General features: G+C 56.7%; 1 protein-coding gene across 2 annotated transcripts in view; it reads left to right on the top strand.

The window, feature by feature from the left end:
• PRKAR1B (protein kinase cAMP-dependent type I regulatory subunit beta) overlaps window positions 1–27,738 on the top strand; it is a 103,407-nt gene that overhangs the window by 20,659 nt on the left and 55,010 nt on the right. For both annotated transcript variants that reach the window (XM_086691830.1, XM_086691829.1), the window contains exon 4: window positions 484–575. In XM_086691830.1, coding sequence (XP_086547956.1) covers window positions 484–575 — 92 coding nt within the window. The remainder of the gene's footprint in view (window positions 1–483; window positions 576–27,738) is intronic.

The raw sequence follows: 27,738 nt of genomic DNA, 5'->3' as shown, positions 1-27,738 counted from the left end.
TGGCTCCAAACTTGGCTCAAGTTGTGTTTTTTTTTTTCAGTCTTCAAATATTTACGCAAGTGTTTTATTGCCTTAAAAACAAAGCCACTGAAATAAAACAGAACTGATAATCCAAGGGACTGGAGTTCTTGTAGCATCCTCTAGGGGTCCCTAAGGCCCGCCAGGGCCAGTCCACCAAGGCCCCAAGTCCTCCAGGTTCTTAGGCCACCTCTCAGATCACCGTGTTTTCTCGTCCTCCCTTTCTTTCGTCATGTTGGTTCCAGCTGCTTATAGCGATGGTGACATACACATCCCATTCCGGGATCACACTCCGGGCTGTCTGTCTTTGCGGTCCTTCAGCAGTAACACGCTGAAGGCCGGACCGTTCTGTGTCCAGCCACGTCATGGTTTCTCAGGGTCCCTCAGGTGCTGGGAGGGGCCGGGCCCCGAGCCCTGACCCTCAGGGGTGCCCGGAAGTCTGACTTCCGCTGGCTTCCCCTGCAGGTTATTCCCAAGGACTACAAGACCATGACCGCGCTGGCCAAGGCCATCTCCAAGAACGTGCTGTTTGCTCACCTGGACGACAATGAGAGAAGGTAGGAACCTGGGAGGGGCGGGGCTGGGATTGACACCCCTCCAGGGAGGCCTTGCTGGTCACCACCAGCCCTGAACCCCAGGGACCCGGTCACAGAGCACACTTTTGGAAGCATGTGCTCACAGAACATGGGCGGCTTCCAGAAATAATGTGCTCTGTGCACCTGCTGTCCTTCTGCATACCAGGTTAGGATCTGCGGGTTCCATGTGACTTTGTCGTCAAGAGACACTGTGGGTCTCCTCGCTCTGACCACTGGGGGCCTAGTCTTCCAGCAACTTCTACAAGGATCTGCCTTGTTGGGCTGAGCTCACTGCCTGGTGGGGAGATGGGACTGGCAGGCAGGGTTCGGGGGTCCAGGAACGTGACTGACCAGGTGCTGATGTCAGTCACATGGTCTAGAAGGGCCGCAGGAATGGCCGTGGGTGGGGTCTGTCCAGGGACGGGCACCCGGCAGCTGTGACGGACTGGGTGCCATGCTTGGGAATTAAGGTCCTACACATAGTTGGGAAAATCGGACTGGGAGCGTTTTGGGGTGATCCTTGAGGGTTTACTTGAAGTGTGCACTCTAATTCCGTGTTGTCACAAAATGGGATCACATTCCACGAGTTTGTCATGCTTACGAGGTCACGGACATCCCTCTTTGTCAGTAAAGCCTTTTTCAGGGCTCATTGTATGGATTTCTGTGGAGTTGCTATAACTTCCTTCTCCTCTGTGTCTGTTTCTTCCTTCGAGCTAAGCTCCTCGGGGTAGATGAAAGGCTGTGCAGTGTTTTAATTCTCTTTTTTTTCCATTTTTGGTGCATTATGTTTTTTGGTCGATAACCTAGTGTTCTGATGACAGTTCTATACAGAATCTAAACAACACGCACACCCACAAAATAAGAAGAGAACGTCCTCTCGCAGCCTCATTCTGTGACGCTCGTGGGTCCTTCCGCGTGAGCGTCTGGGATGGTTAACATCTGCTGAGCGCCGCACCGTGCGGGGAGAGAGAGGGTCATTGGGAGGCTTGCGGTTCTTGGATGCCATCGTGCCCCGGTGGACAGGAAGGAGAGGTGTTTACGCAGGATGGGCCCCCCACAGAGGAGCTGGGCCAGAGAGATGGGGCGTAGGGTCTCCGTAGGTGCCGGTGCGTTTTCCAGGGCTTTTGGCAACACGGCACAGGCTGGTCACCCAGGAAGGCCGCAGGGAAGGCCTGCCCATGCCTTGGGCGCTCCCGGAGTCTCCGAGGTGAGGCCTGGCTGGCGCCGTGTCCCGGGAGTGTCTCGGGGGCATTTGAGATGTCCACCCGTCAGAAGCACGTGGGGGCGTGACGGGCAGGGCGGGAGGCCAGTTCTCCACGTGGGCCCCCCAGCTGGGCTCACGCCCCAGGAGGGTTTTGACACGGAGAGGTGGTCTGGGATTCACCCTCCACAGGCCCTAAATACAGGCTTGTGTCCTTGCAAGAGGGGAGCATGGGGGGGATTGCTCCGAAGAGAAGCCCTGTGACTGCTGCTGCTGCTGATTCTGGGCTCCTGGCCTCGAGAACTGGAGACAGTCCCCTGTTCTCAGCCTTCGTGGAGGTGTCCACCTGGCAGGTAGGTCCTCGGTCACCAGGTGGGACCAGATGACTCCGAGTTGTAGCTTTATTAACTTGAATGTAAACATCAAGAACTCAGTCCAGATTTAAACCCGGGCTCTGACTGGATGGTGCGTTCACACGGGTCGAAATTCAGAAGGTGCCAGGGGTCCAGAGTGAAAGGTGAGCCGTCTGGAGATGGCCCCAGGACCCTGGCTCGTCTCTGTGGACAGACTCCGCACCCTCAGGCAGAAGGTCAGACGTTCCCCACAGCGGCCACATAGACCACCGTCCATTCTTTTTTTTAAAAAAAAATTTTTTTAACGTTTGTTTATTTTTGAGACAGAGAGAGTCAGAGCATGAACGGGGCAGGGTCAGAGAGAGAGGGAGACACAGAATCGGAAGCAGGCTCCAGGCTCTGAGATATCAGCACAGAGCCGGACGCGGGGCTCGAACTCACGGACTGCGAGATCGTGACCTGAGCGGAAGTCGGACGCTTAACCCACTGAGCCACCCACGCGCCCCCACCATCCATTCTTTACCCGGTTTCAGCCCTTAGGGAAGGGATGGACCGTGCCTGGGTCCATCGGGGTCCTGGCACTTTGCGGCCAGCTCGGGGGAGGAGGCGCCGCTCTGGGTAGAGAAGACGCTGTGGGCACGGAGCTGCCGGGCGGTGCGGGGCGGACCTCGATGCCGGAGCCCGGCCGGCGTGTGCCCCTGACCTGTATGCTGCAGCCGTTGGCCCCGTCGTCACCGGGTCGGGCCCGTCCCCGAGTGTGGGGCGGGAGTTCTGGGGCGCCGTGATTTGGGCTGTCCTCCAAAACCCAGCTCACACGGAAGGTTGGTTTTGTTCTCTGGGCCTCTGGGCCTCGGTGTCCGGGTCTGGTCCGCATTAAGCCCCTGTGGGAACGGCCGCGGCCGCGGTGGCGGTGACGGCCACCCCCAGGAGCTTCTCCTTGCTAGTGTGTTTCCGGACGCAAGAGCAGCGCGGGCCTGGCGCCTTCGTGACCGGTGGTGGGTGGGGCTGAGGGTGGTGGGTGGGGCTGAGGGCGTGGCATCCCCGGGCCGCGTGAGGGTGACAGCAGGAGGTAACGGTGTGAGCAGCGTGCCCTGGCTGCCGCCGAAGTCGACTTCATCTGAGCGCGGGCACCCAGCTGTCACCCGTCGTTCGGCCCCTGACCTGATAAAGTTGTCGGTGAAAGAGGCGAACAGACGGAGGTCACCCCGAGTTTGTGTGTCCGGCTCCACGGAGGTCAGGGCGCGATTGCAGAGCGTGTGCTGGGCTGCGCGCAGGTGCTGGGGGCGGCGGAGCAGAGGACGAGGTCCTGCCTCGCGGGGCCGGCCTCCCCCGAAGTGTCCGTCAAGGGAACGCAGACGCCCGCAAGTTTGGAGGCTGTGCTGCGACGGTCGTCCGGGGAGGCCCCAACGTGTAGCATGGGGTGACTGTCCCCAGGTAGGGCGCAGCCGGGCGGAGGAGGTCTGGGGCAGGAAAGCTCGGTTGTGGCGGCCCAGACCGGCCGGGTGCCCCCTGTGCTCCGGACACTGCCGTGCTGGCGTCACAGGGCACAGAGGGGTGCTTGGCGTGTGGCCGGAATCTCGGGACTGTCCCAGGACTCACGGGATCGTCCCCTCCCAGGGATCCTCCCAGAACACTCGCCTGGCCTGGCCTGGCCGAGGCAGGGAGGCTGCAGACGGGCTCCCGCGAGGCCGAGGTGCGGTCTCGTCAACGGCACCCACCTGACCTCCCCCAAGTGCGGCTTCACAGATCCCCGGAACAGTCACACCGCATCTGTCCTCTTGTGTCGGCTCGCACCCTCGGGGTGCCCCGGGTCAGTCCTCATTTCTTTCTGAGGGTGGGGGTTCTCACCGTTGCAGGGGGGGCACCATGTGTTTATCTGCTTCTCCGCTGACAGACGCTGGGGCTGCTCCCACCTCTTGGTAGTCGAGCAAAATGCTCCCGTGAACACGGGCGTCTGGGTCTTTTGGTTGCAAACTCAGAGGTGGCTCGCGGGGCAGATAGTCCTTCCCTGTGTAACTTTGTGAGGAGCCCCACACTCAGCTTCCCTTCTGGCCCCACGGAGCTTCAAGTCCCCCCTTCTGTGGAGCCCGGGTGCCCCTTGGGGGGCACTTGTGTTCAAGCCACGCCCTCCACACCCTTTGGTGGCTCCTTCCCCGCTCCCAGGCACTGGCTGGCCGGGGGCCTGTGTGGCCCGAGGACGCCTTGATCCAAGTGGTGTCTCTGGCCACGTGTGTCCAGGAAATGTCTGTGCCGGGGTCCTGTGCCCTTGGCCCTGACTTTCCAGACTCGTGCAGTTCCTACCGCCTCGGACTTTTCCAGATCTGGGAGCCAGGTGGACAAAAGTGCAGGAAGCAGATGGTTGGATTGAAAATTCCTCTTTGCGAGGCTGGCTTAGGAAGAGAGCTTTCTGTCAGGGGGTGTGTCTGTGGTTCAGATCTTTGTTTTGCCCTCAGGAAAACTCACTTTCCATATTGAAACCCTGGGGGGGCTCCTCTTTCTGGCCTCTGAAGGAACAGGCTGACGGTTCAGGAAGTGGCCTCCGGGGGAGCTGGCGGCCAGAGACTCGTCTCTTGACCTTTCCCTTGATGTCCCCTGTGTGACATGCAAATACTTGGCTTTTTCCAGTTCAGGAGAAGGCGGGCTCAGCAGCTTGGGCTGTGGTTTGGGGCCCATTCTTTCCAGATGCGCGTCCGACTCAGAGGCTGCCTCCCGCGTGAATCCCCAGGGGTGAATCCGCTGGGGGCGAGCGCACCTTTGTGCTGAAAGACCCGCCCCCAGCTCAGGTGTGAGACCAGTAACTCTGTGGTCACGGGCTGGGTGGTTTTGCCCTTGTCGGTTAACCACGGCATATGTCCTTCAGTCTGTGTGCAGATACTTGTGCCTGCGAAGACGTGACCATTTTGTTCAAAATCTTTTCTTGAAAAGAAGGTGATGCCACATAGCCATGGGGGAAGGGTCCTAACCCCCAAACCGCCACCTGTCTCCTAGGAGAGAGCGTCCATCGAAGGCTCTCTCTGGGCCCCTGCCTCGGGTACCCCCTCCGTGCATAAAAAGGGGGTGTCTTTTGACCAGGGCCCCACACTCGTCACGGCAGAGCCAGGACTCCTGAGTCTTGGGGGCTCCGAGGCCATGCTCCCCCTCCCTCACTCCTCTGACGACAGGTCACATACACCTGCAGGAGGAAGGAACACTGGAGGGTGGGTGATCTAGACGTGGTCATTGGGGGGGTCCGCAGGTATCCTGGGTGAACTGGAAGTGGGGGATCTGGGGAGCCAGAGGGAGGACCAGAAGACCCCTGAACACGGTGGCAGCTCAGAGATTTCTTAAGCACATACACACCTCGACTCACACACGTGTACAGACACAGGCATACTCACACATGCACACATGCACATGTTCACGCTGCAGAATCCCATGTGTGTTAAAATGTCTTTTGGAAGGAGACAGTTGAATCATGTCTTGAAGTTGCGTGACGACCTTCTCGGGGACTCCGTTTCCTCAAACGTGTCAAAAGTGACAAATGGGAGGAATAAAACCCACTTCGAGGGTTGCAGTGACGGTGGATTGTAGTAATGTCCATGGGAGTGTCCTCCCGTGTTGTGTCGTCATCCCCAATGTCATCGTCCCTGTCATCGTCACCCACACCGCCACCATCACCCCCACCCTCCTCCCCCTCCCCATCCTAGTCACCGTCGTCATCCTCTTTCCGGCAGCCCTTTGGCTGTGTGGAGGGCAGACTACGTCACTGGGCTTCTCCCTGCCCACGGCCTTGCTGCTCTGATGCTGGCCCAGATGCCCACACGAGCCCCACAGCCCGGCCTCACTCCCTCCCAGTGCTCAGTCCGTGGCCACTCCACAAGGTCATGCTCTGCTCCATCCTGGGCCTGAGGTGGGTCAGCTGGCTGCTCTGGGCCTCCGGATGCAGCAGGAAGGGCTGTGGGTGACCAGCTCATCTCCCAACCTCAGTGTACAGATGGTTTCGAGGCCCAGTGAGGGGAGGGCCTTTGTCCTTCGCTCCAGGTCACAGTAGGTGTCCGAGCCGGGGCTGGAGCTGGTATCTTCACGCCCCTCCACAGCCCCTCTGCTAAACTGAGTTACTCCAGGTGAGGGTCCTGGGGGCAGGGGGCAGGTGCAGGCTCCTTGCTTGGTATCAGGTACGGTGAGCAAAGTCAGATCCTTTGTCCTTCCTGGGGGTGCTGGGGGCACGTACTCTGCTCAGGGACACAGGCGGGCTTAGAGGGCAGCCCGTGGGGCGCTCCACAGCCCTGGGAAGGGCCATGAACCGCGGCCTGGCCCCGAGGGTGCATCCCAGGCCTGAGGGAGGGAGGTGGGAGCCCCCGGGTTCAGTCGAGCACCACCGTGCCCCTGGGAGTCGGGAAGCGTGGCAATGAGGAGGCCCCGTGTGTGTGTGTGTGCGTGTGTGTGTGTGTGTGTGTGTGTGTGTGTGTGTGTGTGTGTGGTGCTTCGGGCCTCGGCGGGGGCCTTGTTGCTGGAGCTGCCCGCCCCACGAGTGGCGAGGGCATCTCACCCTGGGGCGGTCTTCCTGGCTGGCCCTGCTCTCTGCAGCTCTAATTAGAACGGGCCTCTGGCTGGAGCGCCGCACCGCTGGCCTGAGCGGCTGTCTCCTGCTACCTGCCGCTGTCCCTCTGCCTCCCGCCCGCGCATCTCTGCGGTCTGTTTTTCCACAGATTGGCTCGGGTTCCCAGGTGATGAGAAAAACACGCTGCGGCCGAGGCATGGCCTCTGCCTGGCCCTTCTCTCCCGTCTGGCCTGGCTCTGGCTTCAGGGCGTGCTGCTTCCCTTTCAGGCAACACAAAAAAAACAAAATTAGCATTTTGGAGAACGCAGGGCCTCATCTCAGGAGGAGCTTAATGGCTTGAACATGCAACGAATTTGGTTTTCGTCTTGCATAAAGCCTCCAGCTCCGGGCAGAGGAGACCTTGAGGACTGGAGCTTGGTTCACGTGACCTGTTCCGAGCTAGTCCCTGGACCTCGGGCCTCATGGGCACCGTCTCGTTAGAACAGCGCTGGCCGGCGTCACTGCTGGGGCCTCTGATGAGGCGTAGAGGCACAGAGAGGTTAGGCAGGCTGCTCAGAGCCCCCAGCTAGGACTGGGAGAAGCTGGGCTTGCACCCCCCCAGGACAGTGCTGCGGTGGGCCGGCCTGTCTCCGTGTGATGGTACCCCCCAGCTCAGTAACCCCCCCCCCAGGGAAAGAGAAGAGTTCTTTCCCTCGTGCCCAGAATTAGTCCAGCTGATGGGGAGTCGTGTGGTTCCAGAAGGAGAACAAGGCACAGCTTTGGGGTCTCTGTGGAGTCTTTGCTGAGAAGAGCTGCCCAGGCTTGTGAGCACAGAGCGGTTAGAGTCCGGCCCGTCTGTCACCCAGCTGTGGACATGTGGCGGTCTGTCTGTGGTCTTGGTGGTTGGGTGCCACAACGCTTTGAATCTTCTAGCATTTGGCCGTGTGCCGTTCCCAGAATGCCGCAGACCCTCCTGTTCCTGTTCTCCCCACCCAACCGGCTCTCCTGCTGATGCCACCTGACGAGGCCCGTGGACGATGGGTTTGAGCTGCCCGATGTCTTCTGTCGCCAGTACCCGTTCCATGGGCGAGGGCGTGGGGGCCCAGAGAGGGGTGGGACAGCCTGTTGCCCAGGGGCAGGGACTGGGGCCATTCCTTCAGCACCGAGTCCCGGAGGGCCGCTCCGCAAGATGCCCCCTGGCGGTGAGCGGGCCCACTGCACCTCTGCCCCCCACCCCCAGGGGGCGACGTGGCCCCAGGAAGGGGGCAGGCGCTGGCTTTGAGACCCAGTGGGCGCCTCGGGTCCTGACTCCGCTGCATTCTTGAGCCGCGGTCACTAAACATGGGTGAATTGCCTGCCAGCTGGGGTGTGAGGAATTCACCAGCTGGCTGGGGTCAGAGCGGGGGTTGTAGGGAGAGGCCGGGGTGAAGGGCAGGTGGCCGAGAGGACTGTGGTCACCCACACTTGTCCTCATCTCCAGGGGGACCCCGTGGGGGCCTGGCCAGCTTCCCCGCTCCCGTTTGTAAAGGCGGGAACATTGAGGCCCAGAGGAGCCGGGTGACTGACTGGAGGTCACGTGGGTTCCTTGGGGCAGCACCAGTCTTCCCGAGACAGTCGTGCACGCGCGCGGCTTCTGCAGCGAGAAAGCCTCGGGTATCTCAGTGTAACTTTAGGTGATGCTGCGCTCTGCATCAGGGCCCTGGGTCTGTCCCGACCCGCACAGCTGCCCCGTGAGAGTCAGTGATGGGGTCACCTGTGCTCCAGCCGAGGGCGAAGCCACTTGCCCTGGGTCCCACCACCTGCGACCAACCGTGGGGAGCCCCGGTCGAGGCGCTGTGTGGTGCGTGGCCGTGCGCCGTCAGGACCCTGCCCGCAGCTGTGCCTCCCTCCTGCTGCGGGCTCATCCCAGTGGGGACCTTTCTGGGAGGAGGCTGCCCTGTGCCTCAACGCTGTGGGCTCACAGAGGAGGAAAGGACCCCATTCTCCCTGTACTTTCGGGGGGCTCACTTACCAGAACCAGCGACCCTTGAGCCCGGTCTTCGAGGATGGGCAGAAGAGAGTGGGGAGGGCATTCGAGTGTTGGGAACAGTGTGGGCAGGCGGAGGCAGCAGCAGGGGTGGAGGAAGGGGGTGCCGGAGCAGATGCTGAGTGCAGCTGGGGCCACAGCTCAGTGGGAAGACGTGTTCTCCGACGCAGAGAGGGACAGAGGGAAGCAGGGAGGCCTGCGCTGGCGCCTCCCTGGGACACGGTCTTTGCTGCCCCCATAGCCCCACCTGATTCCCGTCAGGTGTCTGTGCCCTTGGGTCAAATGGAGCCGGCTTCGCGTTTGGAAGGTGTGGGAGGAGGCACCCGCCTTCCAGTGGCCCAGCTCTGCATGCGGTGCCCACGCCTGTGGCTTCCCGCCTGGCACGTCCACCGGGAAATGGCACCTCTGGTCACTGCGGCTGCCGCTCCGGAGGCGCCTGCTCACCCTTTCATGATCCGCTGTCCCCGGAGCCTCGTCTCCGCCAGGGGCCCACACGGCCCGCGTGCAGGGGACCCTCCAGGGGAAGGGATTGCGCTGCCTCCGCCTGGTTTCTGCCTTTCGTTTCCCGCAAACTCATGGCAGTGGGTACTCGGTGCGTGTTAGAGTCTCCCCTCTGTCTTCAAGGCTGAAATATTAATATTCTACTGGACGGACCAGGCTTTGTTCGCCCGTCGATGGGAAGCTGTAGGTTTTACGTTGGCAGATTTCCTCTCCTTCCTTGATGGCTTCTGATGTTCTTCTCAGAACGCCTTCCAGACTTCCAAGACCATAAGCAAACACACTCGTGATCTTTTCTAGAACCTTCCCACATTGCCTGTGGCTTGTTTTTCTTTCAGTGATGGAAGGCTTGATCCACCAGGAATTTTATTGTGGTTTAGGGACGTAAGCACATCGGATCTTCCCAAAAAGCCACGCGTGCTGACACGGCCACTGAGCGGAAGTGTCTCTGTGCCTACTGATCCGACAGAAACCGCGTCCCTGTCCGTGTGGGGGTCTCTGCCAGGTCTGCGCGTTCACTGAGCACCTGGGAGGTGGGGGGGCTGGCCTGGGCCCGCGTGTTCTGAAGGCCTCCCCGCAGGGGCGTGCGGGCCTGGAGACCCCAGCAGGCTGTGGCCCCTCTCTGGGTGGGGGTGGGGGGTGCCGGCCCGGGGCTCAGCAGCCGCCAGGTGGCTGTGGGGTGCCGTGAGGGCGTTGGGGGGTCCAGGAAGGCGTGCTCAGGTTTCCGTTGTGCGGAGCTCTCTGGCGGGTTAGGGGAGCACAGGCCGGGGGTTCAGGTTGGCTCTGCTGAGGTGGGGTGTGGATGGATGTCCCCGATGAGCGTGTTGTGTGTGCACGTGGCGAGTGTGACTTCTGCCGCTGGTGTGGGGGAGTGCGTTTGGGTGACTGTTGCTGGAAACGCTGCAGGACCCTCTGTTACAAGTTCTGTCGCAGAGAATGGCAGGTGTGGGCGGCAGGGAGGGGGCCGTGCCAAGGAGCCCTGGCCGCCGCGGTCCCACCCTTCCTCCCCCTGCCCACGGACCCTCAGCCGTCACTCAGTCTCGCTGTTGATACTTCGCGAGGGGAACGTGTCACCCGCTCCCGTCCTCCACGTTTGGTGCACAGCTGGGACAGAGTGGCGCTCGCTGGGAGGTGGCGCCCAGAGCTGCCGCGTGTAGCCTCTCGTGTCCAGATGGGAGCGCTCCTTCCCGCGTGGGATCAGGGCCCCCAGACGGTCCAGGGGCCGGTGGCGCGCCCTAAGCGTGTGGGCGGCCAGAAGCGGAACGCAGCAAGGACCCTCCGGAACTCCGACAGTCGGGGGGGGGGGGGGGGGCCGTGTCCCGTCCGCGTGGCTCCTGAATGGCCGGCTCCCCGAGCTGCGACCCGGGGGCGACAGCTGGTCCCGCCGCCTCCTTCAGAGAGCGCAGCGGCTGCACAGATGTGCTTTGACCTCAGGAGCAGCTGTGGGGGTGGGGGGGACACGGCAGGCCTCAGACCTGCCTGCAGCGGGACCCTTTCACCCTTCGGGGCCACCGACACCTCCTCCCTCCCTGCCCGCCCCCACTTGTGTCCCACACTGAGATCAGGGCTCTGGCCATTGGCACAGAACCCTCTTTTGGTGGAGGCTAGACCGGGGCTGTTGGGGGACCCGAGGCCATTTCTCATTCATTCGTTCATTCTCTTTCCCTTCTTCCTCCAGTATCTGTCCTCATTCACTCGTTCATGCGATGTGATCGGGCCTCAATCATTCATTCATTCATTCCTGTCATTCATTCATTCACTCGTTCACACCACGTGATCCGGCCTCATTCATGCATTCATTCCTGTCATTCATTCATTCACTCGTTCACGCCACGTGATCTGGCCTCATTCATTCATTCCTGTCATTCATTCATTCACTCGTTCATGCCACATGATCCGGCCTCATTCATTCCTGTCATTCATTCATTCACTCCTTCACGCCACGTGATCCGGCCTCATTCTCCCACTCCTTCCCTGTTCCCGCTCGCTCACTCACTCCGTGAGATCGTCCCCATGGATCCATCCTCAGTCACTCCTCGACCATCCAGGTTCCCGTGGCTTTTCCTGACCTTTCTCTGGCCTTTCAGAAAAGACCGTTTTCCAAAGGCTTGTTCCAGTGCTTGGCGGGGGTTACCCCCGCCTCAGGTGTTGGTTTTGCCCAGCGGCTCCCAGTCGTCAGCGTTGGCTTCATCTGTGCTGTGTACCTGCTGAGCACCGGGCACTTGTGACCTCATTAATCTCTCCCAGCAGCCGTGTGTGTGTGTGTGTGTGTGTGTGTGTGTGTGTTGTCTCTGTCTGATGTTTAGGTGAGGAAAGTGGGCTCATAGGTGAAAGGGCTTGTGTGTGGTCCCAGACAGGCCAGGCCAGCATCCAGCCTGGCCTGTGTGGGCACGAGGTCCCCTCTGCAGACTTCAGGGCCGTCGGCCCCAGTAAGCTTGGCTGTGTGCGCTGTCCTGGGCTGGGTGCGGTGGGAAGTCTGGGCAGGGCAGCAGAGCTCTGGCCCTGGCCTTGAGAAGTGCTCAAATTCTGGGCCTGGGAGAGTTTCAGCACTGAAAAGGGAGGAGCCTAGGGAAGCTTCCAGAAGGCGGAGGGCCTGGAGGACCCTTAGAGTGGTGGCCGTGCTAGAGACCGTTTTTTTTTGTTTATTTATTTTGAGAGAGAGAGACAGAGAGAGAGAGAGAGCGCGAGCATGCTGGGGAGGGGAGGGAAAGGGGCAGAGAGAGCATCCCAAGCAGGCTCTGATCTGCACTGTCAACACAGAGCCCAACGTGGGGCTTGATCCCACGAAACCTGAGATCGTGACCTGAGCTGGAATCAACACTCAGACGCTCAACCGACTGAGCCCCCCAGGATCCCCCCCAGGAGCCCCAACACTGTTTTGCTATCAAGAGGAGGCTGTGTCAGACAGGGGAGCCAGAGGATGACCCTGGGCGCCGGCCTGGCCTTGCTGCGGGCTGGCTGTGTGACCTTGGAGGCAGGAGCTCTCTCCCGCTCACTCGCTCATTGGCATGTGATTCTGTGCTTTCTAGGGAGGGTGGGGGCTTTGTGGGAAACGCACCGGGAGTGGGCGGGGGAGGGTCTGTGCTGGACACGCAGCTAGAGACGGCCTTTCGCGGGCCGAGGAAAGTTTCAGCCAAGACCGGAAAGCGTGGGGATTGGGAAGCTTGTTTCTGGTCTGAGGGCCAGGGGCAGCCTGGGTGGTCAGAGGTGACCAGGAGGGATCCTGTCAAGGCGGAGAGGGTGACCCAGACCCTGTCCTTCTGAGGGCCGAGATCTTCCAGCATGACACACAGACCCTGATGTGCAAGCCCTCCATGGGCCACTCAACGGGGTCAGAGTCCTGGGTTTCAGATTTCAGATTCGCACTTGGGACCGAGCAGTCAAAGTCACCTTTCCCCGACTTTTCTCCGACCTTTCCTGACCGTTCCTAGCCCCTTACTCTTTTTTTTTTTTTTTTTAATGTTTATTTATTTTTGAGACAGAGAGAGACAGAGCATGAACGGGGGAGGGGCAGAGAGAGAGGGAGACACAGAATCGGAAACAGCCTCCAGGCTCTGAGCCATCAGCCCAGAGCCTGACGCGGCCTAGCCCCTTACTCTTAAAAAGTTGACCTCCTCTGCTGTCAGAGGGGTGGTCTTACCTGGGTGGGTTGCCCCAAGGTGCAGAAGCCTCAGGGCCCTGAAACGTTGGAACGAGGCCTCTTTTTAAATAAGGCGCTATAAATCAGTATAAATAAAAAAACTCCAAGTGGTGTATTTCCAGAACGTCATAATCTTTCAATGTAATAATTATTTATCAAAAATGTTGATGTATTTACATTTAGTCAGCCAATATAAAAAAAAAAAAAAAACTTCTGTATCTTAAAAAAATGATGATAAAAGCTCCAGAAATTCATTGTATCTTGTACAGAGAGGTGTGGTAGGGTGATGGACGAGACAAGGCATAAATGCTCTTATGTTTGGGTATGTTCTGCGCGGAAAGTTCTGGAGACAAGGAGCCATGTGAACATCCAGCGCTCAGTAATGTCCCGTTTTAAGTAGCTGGCGAGGGGCTGGTCACCGCAGCATACTGGATTCTCTGGGGAGACAAAGCCAGTGGGGTGCAGACATACCTGAGGCATTTGGTACTGGAGTCGGGTCATGTGATTGTGGGGGCTGACCCAGCAGAGCCCGCTGTGTGCTCTGGGCTGAGTCTGAGTGCCCGGGACCCAGGAGCCCTGCTGTCTGGGGGCAGGAGGACGTGATGTCCCAGCTTGCACAGAGAGCCGACTCTCCTCCTATCCTCCCCACCCGCCCCCCCCAGGCCCTCCGGTCCAGGTGCCCAGCTCCTCCAGAAACGCCCACACGCACCTGGAAGTAACACTTCTCCGTCTGGGCATCATCGGGGCATCCCGTGGCCTGGGCGGTGGGCACACGAAGTCTCCTTCGCACAAAGGGTTTACGTTGACCGTATTTGCAGAAGGACAGAAGGACAGGTGGCAGGCTGTTGTCTGCAGCGGCCAGAAGTCACTCCCTTTCCAAGTATGTGAACACACAGTGCAGCATTTTCGTTGTCGGCTTAGAAACACCCGAAGGGATGTGGCTTAAGGGTACTCATGTGCGGGCATCGCGACCACGGGCGTAGTCACAGGAAGGGAGGGACTGTGGATGTAGCCTGGGTGCAGGGAGGCTGCCAGCGGCCTTAGATCCGGAGAGGCCGGCTGGAGCAGCCCGCTGGGCACTGGAGGGAGGTGTCATGTGCCCTGGGTGCCCTCACCGCCGCCCCGCTGCCCCGTTCCTGCACGGCGTGTGCTCAGCCGATGGCCTTTCGGATTGGAACCGCCTTCCTGTTATATTCAGGCCAGCGGCCAATTTCAGCATTTAAGTCTTGGTTTTCATTGAGTTTGTTGAACATGGCTTGTTCTTAATTACCCCTGCCGCGACGGCTCGTAGTTCAAAGCTAAGCGTCTCTCAGAGCAATTAACTCGTAATCAATTTTACGTGGCTCGTTGTGAGTTCCTGGGTCCGGGCCGAGAACAGAGCCACTTCCGAGTGATGCTTTCGTGGCGAACAAGGTTTAATTGTGTGGAAATGATGATGATTCTGCAAGCAGCTGTGTTCCTGGAGCATTTTGCTCCTTTCAGCCACGTTGTAGCTGTGGTTAGCCGGAGTGCTGGCAGAAGGACACGGTGTTCTCGTGTCCCCTGGGCTCCGTGGCCTTCAGCACTTGGGTTTGCAGAACCGGAAAAGTTCACAAACATCAGACTTCCCACGTCTTGGGGTCTGTGCGCCACCTGGCCAGAAACATTGAGAGTCTTCTCCTGAAGGGGGAGCACGAGGTTGAGATTTGGGGTGGGGTGCAGCTCCTCAGAGCCAGGCTCTCAGGCCCCTGCCTCCCTGGGTCCAGTGTGAACTTGAGCGTGGCCGCCCCGCGTCCAGCCTTTCCCAGACGGATGTCTCATCTTGCCCCAGCCTGCCGTACGGGGCCGTGTGGTGACGTCACGGCGTCCAGCATCGGGTGTGAAGGAGACGGTGGACATAAGCCCACTCACGTCCGGTGCGCGGTGCCCTCCACACGCAGAAGCTGCGACCGCGTTTCCCGCCATCGGGTCACCGCAGTGTGTCCTATCACGTTGCCATCAGGTGCCCGTGAACTCACTGCTGTGTTCAGCTGCAGCATGCTGGGGCGCTGCGGTGGGATACGAGACGCACGGGTGGCCCTGCCCTTGCCCCCCGGCCCGAGGGAGGCCTTACTGGAAGTAACTGCCCTGGCTTTCCTAGGGTGAGCCGGGGCCCCCATGTTGCACTAGACTTGACTGGTGTCTCTTTCAAGGGTTCTGAGCCAGCCCGATGCTAAAGCCACGTGTGGACGTAGGTCTGGCTGAGGACGTGCACCCGAATTCCACCTGCGTTCTCTTCCTGCGGGTTCTCTCTGCAGCCTCTGTGTTCTCGGAGGGGAGGGCACGTGGGCCTGGGGACGCTGAGCGACCTTGGGCAGGCACTGCTTCCTCTGGCCCCCACGACGAGCGGGGACGGTGCGGGCAGGGAGGGGCTCCAGAGACACGTCTGCTCCTTTCTCATCTGTGTCTCTCAGTTAAGGATCTCGAGTGAGTCACGGGTCGCAGGACAAGCTGCACCTCGTTTATAGAGGCTGAGAGGCTCAGTGTGCAGAAGACGCCTGTCCTCACTCACCCTCACGGGGTCACGGCTCTTAGACGTCTCGAGAGAGGACCACCCAGGTATCCAGGGGGCCCTCCACGTGGGGCCCGGCTGTGCCCCTGCGGGGACCCTTGGCTCCAGGGAGCCTGGTCTGGGCCCCCGAGGAGTCAATTCTGTCCCTAGTGCGTGAACCACCTCCCCCTGACCGTGTGGGCTTCCGGAGCTCAGAGGTGGGTGATTTGAACAGAATTTTAAGAGATCTTTGACATCTCGAGATGCTTTGGACAAGGGAGCTGCTCTGTTAGCCCAGGGCTCGCTCTCGGTGCGGGTAAGTGCACACGAGCCCACTTTTCTGCGGACGGGTGGGGGCACCGCTGACCCCTGCTCGCCCACGTGCTACAGACCGAGGCGCAGCGGCCCCCCAGACGTTGTGGCCTGAGCGGTGGCCGTCCGTCATGCTGGTGGGGCCCGGTGGGGACGGCTTCCGAGCCCCACGAGGCCGGGGACCGCAGCCAGGAAAACACAGAAACGAGGGGTTAATGAGGGCTCTGCACCCCAAGACTGGTGCCAGATGCGGGGTCTGCACCCCAAGTCTGGTGCCGGGCTCGGCCGACTTGAGGTCTGGGCCGGGCTGGTGCCTGGAGCGTGGTGGCCTCGGCCCTCGGACTCCCTTGTGACGGATCGGGACTCCCGCAGAACGAGGTGGAAGGAAGCCGAGTGACCAGTTACGACCGAGCTGCCCCACAGTGTCCTTTGCGAGGTTTTCGGTCACCAGTCTTGCTCCTCCTGGGGTCCCAGTCAAGTGTGCGCCTGGAGGCCATTGGGCACCAGCGCGGGAAGAGACGGGACCGCGTTTTGGCCCAGGGTCGTGCACTCTCGAGCCACGCCGCTGGAAGCCGCCTGAAAGAGGGACCATATGTCCGGAAGTTTGAGGTAAAGCTTCATTTTCTTCTTCCTCTTTTGCACCAGAAAAGTTCGGTTACGTTCCTGCTGAACAGCCCTCTGCTCGGAGCCAGACCGCTCGGCACCTGCCCCATGCTGGGGGCTCCGCGCGTGTCACCGCTCGCCGTCTGGGCGGTAGGGGTGCGGCCTGCCTTTTCCTAGGGTGGAAGCAGGCTCGGAACGGCCGGCAGGACCGGGACCTCGCCGTCTCCCTTGGGTGTCCCGTCGTGACGCCAGCCGTCTGGCGTTTAGGAACCAGGGGCCGACCCGGGTCCTTGGAAGACAGGTGTTTTCCTGTCTCTCCTTCTCTCTCTTTCCGGAGCCGCTCGGTCGGGGTATCGCACACGTACCGTACCGCTCGCCCAGAGTAAGCGTCCGACTCCATGACTCCTGCCGACGTACGTCCCCGGTGCCTATTTGCCATCCCATCCTCTCCACCGCCCTACCTCTCACGACTCTGCACACCTTTTCTGGACGCTTGAAATGATGGAAGCAGACCCTGCGTGGCCCCGTGTTTCTGGCTTCTTTTACGTAGAACGACGTTGGCTCGCCTGTGCTTGGATTGCCGTCAGCCTTGCGGGTATCGCATGTGGCTTCGCTTTGCATTTGCCTAGTGACTACTGAGACTGGACGGCTTTCCAGATGCTTCTTAGCCATTTGTACGAAGTCTTTGGCAAAGTCCTTAGTTAAATTTTTTGCTCATTTTTCAATTGAGTTCTTGGTTTTATTGTTGACTTTGGAGCACTCTTTATATATTCTGGACGTGGATTCTTTATCAGATGTGTGTTTGCAAATCTTTTCTTCCCACTTGGTTTGGCATTTCTTTTCTTTTTTTTTAATTTGTGTAATGTTTGTTTATTTTTGAGAGAGAGAGAGAGAGACAGAGAGAGAGAGAGAGAAAGCTGGGGAGGGGCAGAGAGGGAGACAGAATGTGAAGCAGGCTCCAGGTTCCGAGCTGTCAGCACAGAGCCCAACATGGGGATTAAACTCACGGACCATGAGCTCATGACCGACCTGAGCTGATGTCAGACGCTTAACCCACTGAGCCACCCAGGCGCCCCGGTCTACGACCCATTTTGAGTTACTTCTTGTGTGGAGGAACAAGGGGTCCAGGGGTCCTGGAGGTCAGGGTCCAGGAGTATTTCTTTCCTGTGGATTCCCGTTGTCCCAGCGCCTTCTGTTGAAACACTGCTCTCCGTGTTGGACGGGAACCTGCGGCTGGAAGTGTGAAGGCTTATTTCTAGACTCTCAGTCTGTCCGTTGCTCCGTGTGCTCGTCGTGGCACCGAAGGCCGCGTAAGGCAGGGGGGCTCTGTCGTAAGTTCTGAAACCAAGTTGTGCGAGCCTTTCATTTTGTTCTTTCTCAAAACTGTCCTGGTTGCTATGGGGCCTTTGCTTTTCCATGCAAACTTTAGGTGGTTTCTCTTTTGAAAGTCTGCATTGAACTTGGAGAACGGTTTCTTTAAAAAAAATTTTTTTTTTACACTTATTCATTTTTGAGAGACAGAGAGAGACAGAGCACAAGCGGGGGAGGGCCAGAGAGAGAGAGGGAGACACAGAATCCGGAACAGGCTCCAGGCTCCGAGCCGTCAGCACAGAGCCCGATGCGGGGCTCAAACTCAGGTTTGAGATCATACCTGAGCCGAAGCCGGATGCACAACCAACTGAGCCACCCAGGCGCCCTGGAGATCGGTTTCTTACCGAACTGGTATCTCGTCAGTATCACGGCTTCAGAGTCCCGGACGTGAGACCTCCCTCCGTGTATTCAGATTCTTCGTTTCTCTTCACAACGTTTTCTAGTTTTCAGTTTCAGTCTTGCATTTCTCTTGGTAGATATTCCATTCTTTTCGACGCTACTGTGAGACAGACCTTGTCCTCGGCAGGGTGGGCCGGCTTTGGCCTGGAGGCCGCTGTGGGGGCCTCTGGTGGGCAGGCGTGTGGCAGGCCGGTCCACCGCAGCGGGCTGCTGGGGGACTTTGGCTGTGGCTTTGCCTCATCTCTGCTGGGCCCAGGGACAGCTGCTCAGTCCCCACCAGGTGGAGCTGGGTGAGGTCTCCAGATGGGGTTTAGTTATGGGAAGTGTGCCTTTGCAAGTTGCCTCTGGGACCAGTTAGGGGAAGACATTCGCTGCTCAACTTTCGCTGCTCTGCTCTGGGCATAGGCTGGCATTTAAGTTAAAATGTGCCAAGTCCCGGGGACTCACAGACATTCTGAAGATATTCAAGGCCTTTGTTCCACAGGTTCATTCCAGGGCATTTATTAAATGCCTGCTGTGTACCCTCGCTGGCCGGGCATTTATTATGTGCCTGCTGTGTGCCTTCACTGGCCTGTGGCACTCAGATATTATCAGTGCTTGCGAGGCCAGCAGCTGCCAGGGCCCCCCCAGGCCTTCTCTGGGCAGGATGAGGCCTTGGAACAGAGCACAGCATGAACAGAATGGGCTCTTCCTTGCCCTGAGCTGAAGAGACTGCAAGAACCGGCTGCCGGCATCCAGGGACCCCAGCATGGGGCTCTGCCCCTTCACGAGCTGGGGGGGATGCCTGGGGACCCCAGCATGGGGCTCTGCCCCTTCACGAGCTGGGGGGGATGCCTGGGGACTCCAGCATGGGGCTCTGCCCCTTCACGAGCTGGGGGGGATGCCTGGGGACCCCAGCATGGGGCTCTGCCCCTTCACGAGCTGGGGGGGATGCCTGGGGACCCCAGCATGGGGCTCTGCCCCTTCACGAGCTGGGGGGGATGCCTGGGGACCCCAGCATGGGGCTCTGCCCCTTCACGAGCTGGGGGGGATGCCTGGGGACCCCAGCATGGGGCTCTCCCCCTTCACGAGGTGGGGGGGATGCCTGGGGACCCCAGCATGGGGCTCTGCCCCTTCACGAGCTGGGGGGGGGATATCTGGGGACCCCAGCATGGGGCTCTGCCCCTTCACGAGCTGGGGGGGATGTCCGGGGTTCCCAGCACTGGGCTGTGCTCCCTCCAGCATGAGGTATGTATGCCTGGTTCTAGCTTTCCCGATTCTCATTGTTTTCTTCTTTACTCCTGTATTTTATTTTTTGTCCCTATAACATTGTTGAAAGTCTTTATTTAGAAATTTACAGTCCTGTATAAAAGGTTTTTTTTTTTAATTTAATTTTTTATTTTTTAAAATTTACATCCAAATTAGTGAGCATATAGTGCAACACTGATTTCAGGAGTAGATTCCTTCGTGCCCCTGACCCATTTAGCCCATCCCCTCTCCCACACCCCCTCCAGTAACCCTCAGTTTGTTCTCCATATTTGTGAGTCTCTTCTGTTTTGTCCCCCTCCCTGTTTTTTATATTATTTTCGTTTCCTGTCCGTTATGTTCATGTGTTTTGTCTCTTAAAGTCCTCATATGAGTGAAGTCATATGATATTTATCTTTCTCTGATTAATTTCACTTAGCATAATATCCTCCAGTTCCATCCACGTAGTCGCAAATGGCAAGATTTCATTCTTTTTGATTGCCGAGTAATACTCCATTGTATATATATATCACATCTTCTTTATCCATTCATCCGTCGATGGACATTTGGGGTCTTTCCATCCTTTGGCTATTGTCGATAGTGCTGCTATAAACATGGGGGTGCCTGTGCCCCTTCGAAACAGCACACCGGTATCCCGTGGATAAATGCCTAGTAGTGCCATTGCTGGGTTGAAGGGTAGGTCTATTTTTAGTTTTTTGAGGAACCTCCAGACTGTTTTCCAGAGTGTCTGCACCAGTTTGCATTCCCACCAGCAGTGCAAAAGAGATCCTCTTTTTCTCCGCATCCTGGCCAACATCTGTTGTTGCCTGAGTTGTTAATTTTAGCCATTCTGACAGGTGTGAGGTGGTATCTCATTGTGGTTTTGATTTGTATTTCCCTGATGATGAGTGATGTGGAGCATTTTTTCATGTGTCAGTTGGCCATCTGGATGTCTTCTTTGGAGAAGTGTCTATTCATGTCTTTTGCCCATTTCTTCACTGGATTAGTTGTTATTTGGGTGTTGAGTTTGATAAGTTCTTTATAGATTTTGGATACTAACCTTTTATCTGATATGTCATTTTCAAATATCTTCTCCCATTCTGTCGGTTGCTTTTTAGTTTTGCTGACTGTTTCCTTTGCTGTGCAGAAGCTTTTTATTTTGATTTTGCTTTTGTTTTCCTTGCCTCCGGAGATGCGTTGGGTAAGAAGTTGCTGCGGCCAAGATCGAGGAGGTTTTTGCCTGCTTTCTCCTCGAGGATTCTGATGGCTTCCTGTCTTACATTGAGGTCTTTCATCCATTTTGAGTTTATTTTGTGTGTGTGGTGTAAGAAAGTGGTCCAGGTTCATTCTTCTGCATGTCGCTGTCCAGTTTTCCCAGCACCACTTGCTGAAGAGACTGTCTTTCTTCCATTGGATATTCTTTCCTGCTTTGTCAAAGGTTAGTTGGCCATACATTTGTGGGTCCATTTCTGGGTTCTCTATTCTGTTCCATTGATCTGAGTGTCTGTTCTTGTTCCAGTACCGTACTGTCTTGATGATGACAACTTTGTAGTATAGCTTGAAGTCCGTGATTGTGATGCTTCCCACTTTGGTTTTCTTCTTCAAGATTGCTTTGGCTATTCAGGGTCTTTTCTGGTTCCATACAAATTTTAGGATTATTTGTTCTAGCTCTGTGAAGAATGCTGGTGTTATTTTGATAGGGATTGCGTTGAATATGTAGATTGCTTTGGGTAGTATCGACATTTTAACAATATTTGTTCTTTCTTTACTCCTTTAAAGTGTGTTTTAGATTTACATACCTCAGGAAGAATGCCATTTTCTTTTTCCTTAGTTAAAAATTTTTCCAATTTTAGAGAGAGAGAGGGACAGAGTGCGTACGCTAGCGGGGAAGGGGCAGAGAGTGAGAGAGAATCCCAAGCATGCTCTCTAGTCATCACGGAGCCTGATGCAGGGCTCGATCCCGTGATCCTGGGATCACGACCTGAGCCGAAATCAAGAGTCGGACATTTAACCGACTGAGCCCCCCCCAGGAATCCCTTAAAGAATGTATAATGCATTTTAGTGAAGTAATTCTAAACTGTGAGGGTTAAGAACCAGAAGAGTTAGCGTCCGTTCTGGGGACTCATTCCCTGTAACGCTTGATAATTTTACCACCTCTGTGTACTTGCCCGAAGCATGCGTTCTTGTTCTGCCTATTTTAAGTTTTGTATAAATGGAATCATTCTCTTTGTTATTTTCTTTTCTGTCTTATTTTCTGTTCAATGTCCTGTTTTAAGATTCATTCATGGAAGAAAGCAGCTGTCATTTATTCTTTTTTTTTTAATTAGGGTGAAATTCATGTAGCATAAAACTAACCATTTTTAGAGTGAACACAGCGCTCTAGTCACAGCACCATGCATCCACCCCACCATCTTGTTCTGGAACCTTTACACCACCCCACAGGGTACCCCGTGCCCACTGGTCATTGCTCCCCATCTCCCCGCCCCACCCCTGCAACCACCAGCCGCCTCTGTGCGTGTGCCCGTTCCAGCTGCTTCACGAACACGGAATCACTCAACATGTGGTCTCGACAAGTCTGGCTTCTGTCATGTAACATAATGCCTTCCAGGTTCATTGTCGCTGCAACATAGATGAGAACTCCCCTCCTGTTTGTGGTGGAGTGGCGGCCCACGGTATGGCTAGACCACGTTTGGTTTGCCCATTTGTCTGTTGGTCGACGTCAGGCCGTTCCCACAGTTGGCTTCTTGTGAATAGCACTGCCGTGAACATCTACACGCATGTATTCACATGAGCACGCTTTCAGTCCTCTTGGGCACCTACCTACCAGGGTCTGTGGCAGCTCTGTGTGTGACCTTCGAGGAGCTGTCCCGTTTTTGTTGGGTATAGTGTTTGATTGTCTGAATATTCCATGGCTGACCCGTTCCATAGTTGACGGTTGTTTGGCTAGACCCTGCTTTTTGGTGGCTGTGAGCGTTTGTGCCTCCTTTGCACATGGACAGGTATTGTCCACGGTACGTACTCAGGTGTGGACCTGCTGGGTTGTCATCCGTGTGTGTCTTCCGTTCACTGGGGAAAGCTGCGTGTGCGGGCCCCACTTCCCCACACCTTCACCAACACTGGGTATTGCCGGGTGGTGGTGGGCTTCTTGGTTATTTTGGTGGCTGTGTGATGCTGCCTCGTTGTGGTTTCAATTTACATTTCCCTGATGACTGATTCGATTAAGCATCTTTTCATAAGTTCATTCCCTGTGCGAGTCGTTTACCCATTTCGGTATTGGGTTGTATGTCTTTTTCTAATTCTTTTTTTTTTGTTGTTATTAAAAAAATTGTTTTTGGGGCGCCTGGGTGGCGCAGTCGGTTAAGCGTCCGACTTCAGCCAGGTCACGATCTCGCACTCCGTGAGTTCGAGCCCCGCGTCGGGCTCTGGGCTGATGGCTCAGAGCCTGGAGCCTGTTTCCGATTCTGTGTCTCCCTCTTTCTCTGCCCCTCCCCCGTTCATGCTCTGTCTCTCTCTATCCCAAAAATAAATAAACGTTGAAAAAAAAAATTTTTTTAAAAAATTGTTTTTAAATGTTCACCTATTTTCTGAGAGAGAAAGAAACAGAACATGAGTAGGGGAGGGGCAGAGAGAGAGGGAGACACAGAAACCAAAGCAGGCTCCAGGCTCCAAGCTGTCAGCACAGAGCCTGTCGCGGGGCTCGAGCTCACAAACTCACGAACTTCGAGATGGTGACCTGAGAGGAAGTCAGACACCCAGCTGACTGAGCCACCCAGGCGTGCCTGTCTTTTTCTAGTATTTGCACATTCATCCCCCAGTTTGTGGCTTGTCCAAGGTAGTTGAATGTACTACTTTTTCCTGTTAAGGTTAGTGTTTTTATGACTTGATGAAGGATAAAGAAATCCTGTCCTTTCCTGAGACCATGAAGATGGTCTCCTAAGTTATGTTAGGAACCTTACAGTGTTTTCTTTTGTAGTCAGGTCTCAGGTGTCCCTGGAATTGGTGTTTTCTATGGTATGAAGGAGGGGTACAGTTTGACTTTTCCGCAGGGACAACCAGGTGTCCCAGAAGCACCTGCTAAAATTCTGCCTTCCTTGCACTGACCTGGAATAGCGCCCCTATCGTGTATCAAGTGCATTTCCTCTCTGGACGATTGGACTGCCTACCTCTCCCTGACCCAGCACCACCCTGTGTCAATCACCATAGCTGTAACAGGAGTCTTGATTTGTGATCAGGAAGATGCTCCCTCTTTCTTTTTCGTTTGTTCTACTTAAAATAATTCTTTTTCTGCCTCTTTTGTTCTCCATCTCTGTCTTCTCTTCAAGTTGCAAGCTACATCGTAGACGCAGAAGAGCGCACAGAACATTTACACGTGTGTGCACACATGCACTCACAGGGCTTAGAGAGCACTATAAAATGAGCCCCCGTGTAGCCACGATCCGTTTGTAAGTGGCTACACCTCGGGGCTTCCAGTGTGCCTCTCCCGACCACGCTGCGTGACTTCTGCAGTCACTACTCTCCTGCGTTTCTTTTTAGTCCTCTGGCGTGCACGCAGCCCTAACAGGGCAGTGTTGCTTTCTCTGCTGCTACCCGGTTTGGAACTTCATATGAATGGAGTGAATGTGTATGTTTTTGTGTCTTGGATCCCTGTCCGACTTGGTGAGCTTTTACTGGTGCTGGAAGTAACTGTTCCCTTCATTTTCATCACTGAATAGGCCTTTGTGTTTTTCCTCATAGTTTGTAATCAGCTTGTCCGGTTCTCCAGAGTCACCACTTGGGGTTTTGACCCGTATTGCACTGAGTTCTGCATTTATTTGGTGAGAATCGACACCTTTCCTATGTAACTCATGAACGTGGTATCTCTCTTATCTAGGACTTTAAAGAATTTTCCAACAGTTTTCTCCCATGAAGGTCATAAAATCTTCTGTTCAATTTGTTCCCAAGTGATTCACATTTTCATGTTTTTATAAATGGTATTTTTAAAACATTTCAATTTTTGATAGCCTGTTAGGTTATGTGCTAATGCAGTGGGTTTTGATAAAATGGTCTGGAGCCCACAGGGACTACAATTAGCACTCACAATTTATCTGCAGACCCTTCATATGATTTCCCCCTGTAATCTGTCACCAGGATGGGTTTACATTCAGTGATTTCCCACGTTAAATCAACTGTGGGCTAAACCCGAGGAATCTACAGAAATTCCCAGAACAAATGCATGAGTTCGGCACGACCGCAGAATGCAAGGTCAGCTTGCAAACACCACCTGCATTTCCACATACGAGCAATGTGGTGTGTGAACAGAAATTAAAGATGCAGTATCGTTACAGCCACTGTAAATAAAGTGACCTCCTTCGGTACAAACTTAACACGTGCAGGATATGCGTGCTTAGAATTACAAAATGCTGAGGAAAGAAGTCCAAGAACCCTGAATACGCAGAGAAACATACCATGTCCATGGATGAGAAGACTCCACCTTGGAAAGATGTCACTTGTCCTCAGACTGATCCCTGGGTTTAATGCAGTTGCTACCAGTACCTCAGCAGGTGTTTGGTTAAAGTCTGCGTGGGAGTGGACAGAACCCAGGGCAGCAGAAACGACATTGCAAAGGAATAAGGAGATAATAAGGCAGGAGGCTCGCTGTGTCCCTGCGGCAGCCAGGATGCGGCTCACAGGCCTGTGGGACAGAACAGGAGCCACACAGCTGTGCCCAGCCGACTTCTGATGGGACCGGGAGGGTGAGGCAGTGGAAGGGGATAGGCTTTCCACGTAGGGCCCGGAAAGCGGCCTCGACCTCAATCCTGCGTCTTACTCAAAACGGAACTCGAGATGGATCGCAGACCTAGCACGGCTGTGAAACTTCTAGGGAAGGTCTTCGGGCCCCATGACTGACTGGGACAGAGCACTTTGATGGCAAGACTGTGATATATGAAAGGAAGATAGACAAACTGACTTCTCAAATTTAAGGTGTTTGCCTCTTGAAGGGTCATGTGCAGAGGGTAGGGGACGGGCCTAAGGTGAGAGCACACGTCCCCCAGCCACATGCCCGAACGAGGCCTAGTGTCTAGAATATAGAAAGACCTCCGGAATCCGCTACACAAAGCCAAACTGTCTGCTTAGATATTGGGCAGGAGACACGGAGAGACCCTTCCCGGAAAAGGAAACGCAGGTGGAACAGACGCAGGGACAGATGTCCAGACCGTCAGCCTCCAGAAACCCTGACCCCTGGGGCCCCGCCTCCAGCCCCAGGAGCCCCGCCTCCAGCCCCGGGAGTCCCGCCTCCAGCCCCGGGAGCCCCGCCTCCAGCCCCGGGAGCCCCGCCTCCAGCCCCGGGAGTCCCGCCTCCAGTCCCGGGAGCCCCGCCTCCAGCCCCGGGAGTCCCGCCTCCAGCCCCAGGAGCCCCGCCTCCAGCCCCGGGAGCCCCGCCTCCAGCCCCAGGAGTCCCGCCTCCAGCCCCGCGAGCCGCGCCTCCAGCCCCAGGAGCCCCGCCTCCAGCCCCGGGAGTCCCGCCTCCAGCCCCGGGAGCCCCGCCTCCAGCCCCGGGAGCCCCGCCTCCAGCCCCAGGAGTCCCGCCTCCAGTCCCGGGAGCCCCGCCTCCAGCCCCGGGAGTCCCGCCTCCAGCCCCGGGAGCCCCGCCTCCAGCCCCAGGAGTCCCGCCTCCAGCCCCGCGAGCCGCGCCTCCAGCCCCAGGAGCCCCGCCTCCAGCCCCGGGAGTCCCGCCTCCAGCCCCGGGAGCCCCGCCTCCAGCCCCGGGAGCCCCGCCTCCAGCCCCAGGAGTCCCGCCTCCAGTCCCGGGAGCCCCGCCTCCAGCCCCGGGAGTCCCGCCTCCAGCCCCGGGAGCCCCGCCTCCAACCCCGGGAGCCCCGCCTCCAGCCCCAGGAGTCCCGCCTCCAGCCCCGCGAGCCGCGCCTCCAGCCCCAGGAGCCCCGCCTCCAGCCCCAGGAGTCCCGCCTCCAGTCCCGGGAGCCGCGCCTGTCGGGTCTGAAATAAATGGCAGGGACCCCTCCTGAGCCGTGGAGGGTGTGGAGACACGGGTTGCTCAGCCCGGGTGGGGGGCGGGGCGCAGATGCCACAGCCCGCAGGGCACTTTGGCAGCTTTTTAAAGACCTAAAATTGATTCTGCCCAGTGACCAGCACTCAGTTGCCTGTCCCGGAGCAGCGGTGGCTTACGTCCCCGCGAACACCTGTGCGTTAGTTTTGCTCACGGCAGCTTTATTTGTGATAGCCCCAACCTGGAAACGACCCCGACGCCCCTCAGTGGGTACAGGGTGGAGTAAAGCCGGTGCACACGCACTGTGGATGAGGCCTCGGCCCGAACAGGGAGGGGACCTTGGATGCGGCAGCAGCTGGAGAGTATCTTGGGGGCTGTGCTGAAGGAGACCAGCCAGTCCCTGGCGGTTATATCCTGGTGATTCCATTGAAGTACGCGCTCAAAGTGTCAAAATTGGAGAAATTGGGAAGAGTTTGGTGGCTACCAGGGGTTGGAAGCTGAGGCAGAGGAGGGAGGGATCGGGAAGACGGGGTGGGTGCGGCTTTTAAAGGACAGAGTGAGCCATCCTGGTGGCCCCTGATGACCCGAATCTGGGTGTATCACCGTGGGCACCCTGGACGCTGCCACCGTCTTGTAGATCGTTACCTTTGGGGAGAGGGTGTCGCGGGCACATGAGCTCTCTATTTCTTTCTACTGTTTCTGCAGATTTAAACCTGCATAAGGAGTCCGCAGTGGTATTTTCTTTGTGTTTCTTTGTAGTTAGTGAGGATGTCCACTTTCCCACCCGGTGGCTCGTTCTGTGGGAGCTGATACTCTTGTTAACTCACCTTCTGGCCGGAGCAAAATATGGTTGCTGTTCCATTTTCTCGTTAGATTGGATTTTTATATCTTGATGCGTTTGTCCAGTACGGAGTACCACTTTCCTTTTTTTTTTTTTTTTTTTTTTAATTTTTTTTCAATGTTTTATTTTATTTTTGGGACAGAGAGAGACAGAGCATGAATGGGGGAGGGGCAGAGAGAGAGGGAGACACAGAATCGGAAACAGGCTCCAGGCTCCGAGCCATCAGCCCAGAGCCTGATGCGGGGCTCGAACTCACGGACCGCGAGATCGTGACCTGGCTGAAGTCGGACGCTTAACCGACTGCGCCACCCAGGCGCCCCTCCTTTTTTTTTTTTTAAAGAGGAGAGAGAGAGAGAGAGAGAGCGAGCGTGCACGCACCTGAGTCTGAGTGGGGGAGGGGCAGAGAGAGAGAGGGAGAGAATCCCAAGCAGGCTCTGTGCTGTCAGCACAGAGCCCGACGCGGGATTCGATCTCATGACTATGGTATCATAACCTGAGCCGAAGTCAAGAGTCGAACGCTTAACCAGCTGATCCCCCATGCACCCTAATGCCTGGTATTCTTTTTTTTTTTATTTTTTATTTTTTAAAATTTACATCCAAATTAGCATATAGTGCAACACTGATTTCAGGAGCAGATTCCTTAGTGCCCCTGACCCATTTAGCC

The sequence above is a fragment of the Puma concolor genome, chromosome E3, assembly GCF_028749965.1.
Source record: "Puma concolor isolate L17-30 chromosome E3, mPumCon1.1.hap2, whole genome shotgun sequence".
NCBI lineage: Eukaryota > Metazoa > Chordata > Mammalia > Carnivora > Felidae > Puma > Puma concolor.
The sequence above is the reverse complement of the archived record's forward strand: the minus strand, read 5'-3'. Positions and strand labels throughout refer to the sequence as shown.